This window comes from Calonectris borealis, chromosome 17 (assembly GCF_964195595.1).
Source record: "Calonectris borealis chromosome 17, bCalBor7.hap1.2, whole genome shotgun sequence".
NCBI lineage: Eukaryota > Metazoa > Chordata > Aves > Procellariiformes > Procellariidae > Calonectris > Calonectris borealis.
In genome coordinates, this window is record NC_134328.1 from 8,419,090 (window position 1) to 8,429,581 (window position 10,492).

A 10,492-nucleotide genomic window follows, 5' to 3' on the forward strand; every position below is an offset into this window, starting at 1 on the left:
CTGGTAGAGGTGATGTTTAGTTAAGTGGGAGACTGCTGCTTGTTTCTCAAAATAATAGGATGTGCCTCTATTTAGAGGCACTTCAAATAAACATCACCTGTGGGCAGGCAGGGACAACACCTTCCTGCTGAGGGGCTAAAGGTGGATGGTTCTTCCAGATCCCACAGCCCAAGCAAGCAGACCTGCATCCTGCCTGGTTTCTGCCAAGGGATGGTCAGTTTGTGCGATCCCAAATGAGGGCAAAGCCAGTTCTAAAGACAGATTTTCTCCTGTGCAGCATCTTGCTGCAGTAACTTTCCTTTGTATGTTAACATTTGTAAGTGTTAATTTACATAAATTATTTGCTAATTCAGTTTGTTGAAAAGTGGTGGGATGATTTGAGATGCAGAAGTTGATAAACTCTTTGAAGCTGCTCTTTTGACTTTTGTTACTGGGGGAGCTGTATTTCATTTCCTGCTCTCATATTCAGATACTATAAATTGAGGCAGAATAACATCCTGATGTTTTAAATACTTGGCAGGTCTGCCACAGAGGAGGATTGCCGATTACATTTCTATTCTGAGATTTCACCAGGACCTCTTCCTGAGCAAAACTCCTTTAAGCACAGTTTTAGAACAGCAGCAGTCTTTCAGAGGGAAGAGTTTACACAAGTTACTTTCTGGGCAGGAGCCAATGCTTGCTGGGGAGCCACCCAGAGGTCACTTCCTAGGGCTTCCCCTGCAACTCTGGTGTGCAGTCAGCGAGACAGTTCATCCCTTCTCAAAATCTGCTCGTTCCTCATATATGAGGATACTTGCCTTTCTTCCAGTTACCTTCAGCCTAGATAGAAACTAGTCTTCCAGTAGGTGCCAGTATCTGCTTCAGAAAAGAGAGTGTGATGCAACTGGGATCAGGGTGCAGAGCAGGGGGCACGCTCTGCCTGGGGGCTGACAAACACTGGCTTGGTATCAGTCGTATTTTAAGACTCTTTCAGGGTCATTTTGTCCTCTCCTGCTTTTTGTTGCTATTCTTGAGAAAGAACATACCAGCCCTGCACAGGGAAAGTTTGCAGGTTTAATTCAATGCTTAATACCACACCGAAGTGCAGTGTTCTGTGTTCTTTGAGGGTGGTCTTAAGGGAAGTGTGAGCTAGAAGACTAATTACAATAAATATGAGAGAGCAGAGGGAAAGCCATATTCATCCCATTTCTTAAAGGAGAATGGGCAGCTGATCCCAGAGTTGCTGTGAGACCATATTAAAGAGGTGCTATCTTTGTAAGAACAGGATGAAAACTTTGGACCAAGGAACACTTACCTCCTTATTTTCTGAATACATGAGATATGCTGTAACTCCTCCAGCAGCCTCCCGTGCGGGGCGAGCAGGGGTGAAGTCTGGTACAGCTTTTTATCTGGAGACACTCAGAGCAAGGCCACAAGAAGAATCCTTAACAAATGTGGATTTAACCCTGAGGCTGTGGGACACCCAACAAGCTGCACTGCATCAGCATGAAGTGTGCTGTAGGATTAGAAATTCTTCCTGAAAGTCTGCTGACTTTGCCTTTAAGGACTGAATCTGTATATTACTTTTTTTTTTTTGAAAGGAAATCTACTGTAATTGTCCTAGTTATAGGGGAAGTTCTGCTAAAAATGAAATATTGATTGCAGAAGGAACCTCTCACTGTGAGACCTAATTTTCACTCATATGCTTTCAGTTAGATTTAGGAGCACCTTTGGCTTTAAAAAAAAAATCTGCTGCTCCATACCTGAATGGTGGCAGATGGTCTTTGTTTCTTAATGAATTTTTGGTTTTTTGTGTGCAATAGAGTTGAGGGATTTGCTTCCAGGGAAAATTCTCCCCAACACCTGCTCTTGTTAGAGACAGTGGTAGTGTCAGCTAGCCATTTCCATCCATGGTTTTGCAAAAAGAAGACTTCTTGGAGATCTCTGCTGAGACTTTCACATTCCCTTCCTCCAAAGCTGTTTAAAAGTAGAAAATTTTAACAGAGAGGAAGATGCCAAATCCAAAGAGAAGCTAAGGGTTGTGGGATTTTGGGAGATTGTGCTTATTTGTTTTCCTAAAGGCATTAAATACCTATTCTAAACAAAGAGCAGGTACAAGATTCAGATCCAAAAGACTCCAGCCTTGGTTGTGCACGATGCCCACCTGCTTCAGCCTTCCCCAGCTACAGACCACAGGCAGGAGAAGAGGTAACAGGGGAAGAGGGGAACAGGATCAAACAGCATATGCTGCTGTTGGAGCAGAGTAAGAAAAAAACCAAAGCAGCTGAGTGGTTCACTCCAGGTTCTGCAGTGCTCTGGTTTACCCTTTCCCCTCTACTTATCTTAAGGCTTTGTGCCTGAGATGCCGAGTACATAAGTAACAACTCAGTTGTCTGTAGAAGGCCTGGGTGCCTCGCACTGAAGTGCTGTCTGAACACAGCTGCTCCTCCCTGACTTATTTCTTGGAATTTGCCCCAATTTATTCATTCCCTCCTGCTGCTGCAGGAGCAGAGTGTTAAGCGATAGGGAAGGTAAGAGGAAGAACATGTGAATGCCAAAGGAGAGCAGCATGACCCATCATTAAAAAGCCCAATACCACTGTTAGTAAAAAGATCCTTTGCTGTAGGAGAAGCTTGCTCACGCACCTGTAATGCATCCAGTGGGATCTCTGGGGCTAGCAGGGCCCCAGATCCACTGCTCACACTGTAAAGCACATTTTCAGGTTTGTGGACACCGTTTCAGAACCTCCCGATCCATTTACTGCTGGTTGTATCTACTGCTGCGCCCACTCCCACTGCAGGCAGCGCTCAAACCACCAGCACAAGGTCCTTGTTCAACGTTTCCCAGGACCAGGAGGAGCCACGAAGCTTGCCCAGCTCTGCGCAGGACTATCCTTCACTGTTAGCAGCTGCCTGCCCGACTGAAGGCAAAGTAAGTGCCCTGGTCAGGGGCCAAACAATCAGTGAAAACAGCCAAAGTGATGTGTGACACATCTAGGAAAGTCAGGCTGAAATACCCTGCTACTTAAACATGGAAACTTCAGATCTGATGAAAGGCAGCTGGGTCCCATAATTTGAACATGGAGCTCACCACCACATCCAACTGTTGAGCCCTGATTTAGAGTATGATGAAAACCACCTCCTTCCCCATTCCGGAGTGGCAGTGCCAGATGGGGAATGCATTGGAAGCAGTAGAAAGTTCCATTAGGACTCCCTGTGCTTCCTCTTAGCAAGGAACTGGGCTGAGACCCTCACAGGAACAAGTTACAGACCCCCACTGGGTCACCATGGCTCCTATGGCCCTGTGCAGCCAGGCAGGGCACAGAGCTACATTAGCGTCCTTAAAACATAGAACTGCCTTGCACTGCCCAATAATATTGTTGTGTTTTTCTAACATAGCCAGAAATCACTTGCAAGCACCTCTCTATTGCAAATACTTTCATGCTCGTACTGAAGCTGTAATGTAAAACTAACAATGCTGTGAGCTACAAAGGAGACAAGAAGAGACTGTGCTATTGAACAAGAGCCAGGACAACTAACTTCTACTATGCTGTAGGCTCTACAACAAACTTTAATACTCTGGAATTACACACTGCCACCCACATTGCTGCTTACAGGTATCCTGGGGAAAGCTTTAAAGCAAGAGTTGCTATAAATCCTTTTTGTCCTGCTAGCTTGACACTCCCTCTCCCCCCAAATATTTTTGCCCTTTATTTTCTTAGAAAAGGGATTTACACATAACACGGGAGTTACTCAGGAATCCAGATGTGTGAAGAGAAGTCATCATGCACCTGTAATTATTCTTCAGCAGGGGTTTCACCATGTTCTCAAAGAAAAAAGGCCAGTACAGGGCGGTAAGGACTCCTTTCTGCCTTTGACAGGACATACACCATCCCCTGCACCTCACAAATCAGTGGTAAAAATGCCCATCTTGTTTTCAGTGCCCAAATCAAAAATCTGGAGAGTTGATCTGGTGGAAAGAGTCAGCAAAGTAAACAGGTTTTCTTCCAGTAGCCATAGAAGAGTGCAAAAGAATCCAGCGTTCTCAACCAATTTATCATTTTTCCCCAAATCCTCTGCCCCGTATCTATAAGTTCCCAAATTCTGCAGTCAACCAGATCTGCCTCTGTGCCTTGAGGAGAAGGGGACGGGCATTATCTCAAATTACAAAGAAATAGCAAAACCCAGGAGATGCTGTCGAGCTCTTCTGCGTCTCATAAGTGCAGGATGGAGCCAAGTGTTCGCTGAGCACTGCACAGTGTATTCCTCAAAGGTTTGGAAAAATGATCAGAAAGGTGCCACGACGCATGCTGCCACCACCTTTGTTGCGATACTCACAGAGCTGCAGGTTATAAGTTCAGCCAAGTGACGATGAGGGGGATGCCGAGGATGGAAACATTGGGAACGTGGGTCCAGGCAAAGCTCTGGGCCGTGCTGGAGCTGCAGAGGTCGAACAAGCTACCTTGAAATTTGATTTTTCGAGACTCCCTTCTCAGCATCTCCCAGACAGCCGCTGCTTCCTTCTGGCACTCCCAGAGCACCGTCAAGGCACACGTGTGAAACTCATCCCAGTACCTGCAGCCAGGGGAGACACCGCACCATCAGTCCCCTTGCAGTAGCACAACGCCAAGGAGCCGGGCAGAGCCTTGCTGCCCTCAGCCCGCCCTTCGAGCGGCGACACCCTCGGTATTTTGTCATTCCCTCCCTCGTCTCCCAGAGCATCTTGGCTAAAACTCCAAACCTCAAAACACACTGAAATTATTTGATGCTTCTCCGCCCCCCAGCAGTTAATAAAATCCATTATTTTCCAGCAACAAATGTTTCCCTTTGGCACCAAGCACTCTGAGTATCTACTACAGGCTGTGAACAAAGGCCCAGCACATTTCATTCACAGCTTTCTCCAAGCTGAGTCAAGGGCAAAACGCAAGCACAAAGCAAGAAGGACAACGTCTACCTCAGACCGTCACAGCTTTGTAACTCAGGTATGGGCAGAGATGGGCGGGAGGAGTTACTCACTGTGTTCTCATTAGACACATCTACATTTAGAAGCCGTTCAATGGGAAAAGGCTCTTGGGGAGCACCAGGGAAAAACAAGAAGACAGGCAAAGATAACCCGCAGTCCTGTGGGAATAAACCAGGAGCTGCTCGCTGAAGACCCCCTTGGCTGCCTCCCCTGGGGACGACAACTTGGATTTTTTTTTCAGACCCAGGCAAGGAAAAACCCTGGCAGAAACAGGGCTGAAAACCACAGCCCCCAAGAAGACTCTCCCAGGAGGGGCACAGTGGACACCACCCCATTGGTCCGGCATGCTGGGGCCAGCACCACGCAGGATGACCCCGCGCTGCATTTATCCAGAGCAGTATCCAGCCTGCCAAGGTTTTATCCCCTCCCTGAGCTCCTTCCTTACCTTTGGTGAAGAAGCCCGGTCGCTCTGAAGAAGCTGGTTTTGAGCTGTTTCCAGCAAGCTCCCTGCCCACAGGTGTCAAGCTGAGCAGGGAGGGGTGGCTCCAGCTGTCTGGGGACGAGGACAGCAGGTACCAGGCTGGCCCATGTCCCCCCACGTGCTATGGGGAGGACCAGAACGGGCACCCTGCCTGAATTTTTTTTTCTTTTGGCTGCTGAGTATGGGAGGATTAGACTCCATACCAGACACCCCAAAGGCTGCTGTGGGTGCTGCTCTGTGACTGGGGGGGGACCCACAGCCTGGCAGGTTGCTGCGTGCCCACTAGCGTGTCTGTGAGTCCCGACAGAGCTGAATTCACAGGCGAGGCCTCTGTTTTGTAGGTACAAACCCACAAAATAAAACAGAAGGAGCCTGAAAGTCTTAGCAAACGCCATGGACCATCCTCTTCTCTGGAAGTGGTTCCTCTCCAAAACAAAAACTTCGCCAAGGGACAGATAAGGCTCTACACCACACTTGCCATTAACCTTGCCCCCATGATTTCTCTCAAAGAGAGTTTCTTTTACCTGAAAAGAGCTTTGTAAAAGCATTTTGTATTGCAGCTTCTTCAGAACAACGCATGTCCTGGCACCTGATGCCGGGGCAAGGCAGGGACCAGCCACAGGCAGCACCCCCTCAGGTCCCAGCCGGCTCCCCGGCCTCTGCCAGCCCACAGCACCCAATGACTCGCACCCCAAGGCACCCTCCTGCCCTCCCCTCCACCTCAGCTTTGCTGTCCCACGTTAGCTGGGGCTGGGCACCACCTCCAGGCCATAATTCAGCTGCAAGCTGGGGACTGCCTAGAGGACAGGAGCAACTGCTCTGCCACCTTCCCCATGCCCTCCAGGACACCAGGCACCCATGCCACTCCTTGGGAAGGAGAAGCAGCCCAGGCGGCCAAGCAGGGACCCTGTGCACGGGAAGGGGGTGGCTTGGTTTTGTCCAAGCGCCCTGTGCTGGAGACGATACCTTGTGCAGACACACGGACCTGAGCCCTCTACTTCGTTTCTTACCAGGGCTTACATCAGAACGCCAGCTGTGAGGGAGTTCATTAAACTGAATCACTGTGGCAGAATAAATGTCCCTAAATAACAAGAAAAGCTGGTGCCAACCCAGGTAAGCCCCTGCGCCCGCTCCCGAGCTGCAGCAGCAGCAGGCAGCTCTGCCAGGTGAGGGTTAAACCTGGCCCGTGTCTTCGGGCAAAGGATGGCTGGGGGAAGGTAGAGGGGGATGACAGCTCCTGTGGTTCTGCTTTCAGCAGGGACGGCAATTCCCAATGTTTCACCCTTCACAGCCTCCATCTGCTCAGCCCGGCCAGCTCTGGGGCAGCACTGCGCACACAGAGCCAAGATGTCACCAGCCCCATACCAGCTCCCAGCTCCGCATCCATCCCTCACCTGCACTCCCAGAGAAGAGACCACAGCACCAGGAAAGCAAACAGCAGTGGAGAAGGCTGAGGGTTAAAGGCCAATAATTCAGAAATATTTCCTGGCAGGAAACTGGGACATTATCACCTTTGTCCTCCAGCCACAGCAAGCCCGGCTAGTCGTGCACAGGGACCGGCAGGAGAAGCTGGCATGTCCCTGAAGGTGCAGAGCCCCAGCCCTGTCGGAGGGGAAGATCCCAGGACCTGTTCTTTGCTGTTAGTGTCCCAGAGAGCACACATTTCATGTGAGTTTCAGCAGAGGAATCACTCCTCTGGCAGTCAACCACAGCATGTGCTGGGCTGCGTGCTCATTTTTTTTTCTAACACCAAGAAGCTACACATTCAAAAAAGTATATATTACAGCCCAAAGCAGAGCAGTTCCCATTTTAACCCAGCCTTCAGCCACATCCCAGAGAGGATTTTCATCCTGAGCTAGGCTGTCCCGTAGAGAAGGAAGAAGAAAGAGCAAGTCACAGCCAAACTCCCACCAGCATCTTTGCTGGCAGGGCAATGCACGAACAAAATGAATAAATAAAAATTTTTTAAAAATGGGGGCTAGTTTGTTTTCTGTTCTCCTTGAGCCAAAGAGTTTTGTTGAAGCGTTTTCCACTTCAGGCGACAACCAAAGTTAGATATTTTGGCTGGGGCAGGTGGGAGGGCTAGGGACCCTCCGCTTGCCTCAGCGGCGGCACCGGCTCCTCGTCCTGGCTCGCTCAGAGCCCAACCTGCCTCCACCGATGGCAACTGCCCCGTCCCGGTTGCCCCCTGCCCCTCCCACAGCCCCCCCAGATGCCAGCCAGCTGTGCTGGCACCACGGAGCAGGTCCCAAAGCCTCCACCCCACCTAAGGTGGGATGCCTTCCCCTCCCAGCCCGCGAGGCAGTTTTCAGCAGCTTGGAAAGCCTGACCCGCAGGGCACCCAGCCTCTGCCTTGCCCCGGCAGGTTTCCACCGCCCCAAGGCGCATGGGTTTTCCATTAACTGCTGACTGCGTTTCCTTGTAACCCCTTTTCACTCCCCACAACTCACTGCTGGGGCCACGGAACTGCCTCCATTTATCTCCACAAACATTTTATTTCCACCTTTCACTTGCCCCCCCTCAGTGAGGGCAGGGGGTCGTGGGATGAGTCTTGGGGCTGGAGCTATTGCTAAGGGCCGGGGATGCAAACGGACGGACAGGCGGATGGATGGAGGGAGCTCACCAGGTCTGTCTGAAATCAGAGCAAGGCAGGGAGCACGTGTGCACGCACCGGTGGGATCCGGGAGTGCAGGAGGAGAAGAGTTCAGACAGCAGCACCCGGCACAGGGGTCCTGGCGCGGGGCCATACTCACCCACAGACTCGGTGCAACCCCTGCAGCTCGATGGCGTCCACCTTCTCGTATGTGGCCATGTTTTCCCCCAGCTTGAGGACGCAGTCCGAGAAGCCTTGGTAAACGTTGTCACAGGCGGTGCCCGATGCCAGCAGCCCGGCCAGGTGCCCTGCCAGCCGCCGAGGGGGTCTGCGTGAGCACCCAGACCTTTGGGGATGAAGCCCACCTCCCTCCCAGGGTGACCTGGACACCCTTGGGCCACCACAGTGCTGGTGCCAGCGTGTTCCCCCTTCCACGCAGGACAGACACGAACCTTGCGCTGTCCCTCGCCCGTGCCCAGCCCTGCCTGCCTTTGCAGAGAGCCCAAAAGAGCCGCTCTGCCAGGGCAGGGAGCCCGTGCGGGGGCAGTCGGGGCGCCCCGCTCCCAGCCTGCCCTGGCTGCTCACCCACACCCAACACCAGCACCCCCGGCCCGGGGCGGAGGGCAGGGACAGGCGGGGGGGCACGGCCAGCTCAGCACCGGCAGCCAGGACCCACCGGGGAGAGACGCACGGCACCGGCCCCGGGAGGAGGGAGGGGACCCCGCATCGCCCCCCGCCGGGACACCCCAGATGCCACCTGGGAAGCGGCCCTTCCCCAGACCGGGCACCCCAACACCCCGCCCGGGCATCCCCACCCCGACCCCCGCCCGGGCAGCCTTACCCAGGGCGAGGAGCAGCACGGCCGTGCCCCGCCGCTGCCCCATCCCGCCGCCCGCTCCGCGGCTCCTGCCGGGCTCGGGCTCCAGCCCCGGTGCCGGTGCCGGTGCCGGTGCCCCCATGGCCGGCAGCGCCCCCCGCCCGCCTCCGCGGGGAGGGCGCCTGGCCCCGGCCGCCGCTAATGAGCGGCTTTGGCCGCGGCTAATTAAGGAGGGGGCGGGGCTAACGAGCGTCCCGGGGGCAGCCCCGTGCCTGCACCCCGCACCCCCGGCCCCTGCACCCCGCACCCCGGGCCCCATCGCACGCTGAGGACCCCTGCACCCCTGGACCTCACAGCATCGCATCCCCTCGGGACTCTCTGCCAGCACCCAGGGCTCCCCACACCCTGCACCCACAGCCGGGGACCCTGCACCCACAGGCCCCATGGCACTCCTTCACCAGCACCCTCTCCCAAAAGCCCCCCGCACCCTCTGCCGCAGGCTGCACTGCCCACTCCGCGTGTCACCCCGAGTGGGGAAGAGAGGCCGGGGCCACTGGCAGCAGCAGGAATGCGGGCAGGACAAGGGTTGCTTTGCTTCGGGTTTAGTCTCTCGTAGCAGCACAGGGTAAAGCAATGCAGGACATGAAGCAAAGCTCTGCGCGTGTGGCAAAACCTTAAATATCAGCCCCTACAGCTACAGAACCTTCTCCCCTGATCCCTGCACCAGCCATGCCCAAGGCTCTCATGGCCTTCAGGGGATTAGTCGGGATTTTGCTTCTCTACAGCCTGATGCTGGCTCTTGCCCCAGAGTCCCTTTCCTTTACCTCCAGCAGGAAGGGGAGCAGAAGGTTTCCTGGCTGCTCTGATGGCATCACTGCAAGGGTCGGTCACATCAGAGCTCATGCTTTTGTGGTGACATCTTTGCTCTTGGGGACACCACTGGCCAGCAGTCCATGAACCCCGCTGGTGCCAAGAGCCGTAACCTCCGTAAGTGGGACCCCCTCTGTGCACAGGTACCCCTGCCCGCAGGGTAGCTGAGCCAGCACCCTCTCCAGCCCCGGGAACCCAGAGCAGGAGGAAACCACAACTCTGCTAACGCCGCGTGTGCCCAAAACAAATACAAGGAGACTTTGGGTCTGAACAAACATAAATAAATATCTTTATTTACAAAAAAGAACTCAACACAACAAACTACGAATCTTTTTCTTGGAAGCCCCCCTCCACCTCTGCCAAGCCCCGCATCTCCGTCAGCCCTGGAAGAAAAGCAAGCGGCACGGTCATTTCAGTTAGGCTACTGATGGGCATTAGGTTTGCCACAGCCCTGGGACTCGCTGGGGAGAGCGGGACTCTGCCGCCAGCGCTAAGCCCCGGCCGGGCTTAGGGTTAGACTTGGGTTGCCTGGCCCGAAGCAATCGCACCCTTCCCAAAGCGGACGGGTGCTCAGGGCAGCGCGGTGGTGGCGGTTGTGCCGCCAGGATGAGGGGACCCCTGCAGCGGGGCCCACCCACCCCAGCCCCAGCCCCAGTCCCAGCCGCAGCCCCAGCCCGGCGGCAGGCGACCCAGCCTCACTGCGGGCAGAGGATGGGGAGCACGTGCCTGTGCTGCTGCTGGTGGGTCTGTCTCCATTTCCTCCTCGTCCACATCCACCTCCATCATCTCC

The 10,492-nt window shown here is 53.9% G+C and overlaps 1 protein-coding gene across 1 annotated transcript; it reads right to left on the bottom strand.

The window, feature by feature from the left end:
- Positions 1–4,327: 4,327 nt before the first annotated feature.
- On the bottom strand, positions 4,328–8,899 carry LOC142089691 (neuritin-like). The gene is made up of 3 exons (XM_075166461.1): positions 8,857–8,899; positions 8,176–8,323; positions 4,328–4,553 (listed from the first exon to the last, which is right to left on the bottom strand). Exons 1-3 carry the CDS (start codon positions 8,897–8,899, stop codon positions 4,328–4,330), a joined length of 417 nt encoding a protein of 138 aa, XP_075022562.1.
- Positions 8,900–10,492: the final 1,593 nt, after the last annotated feature.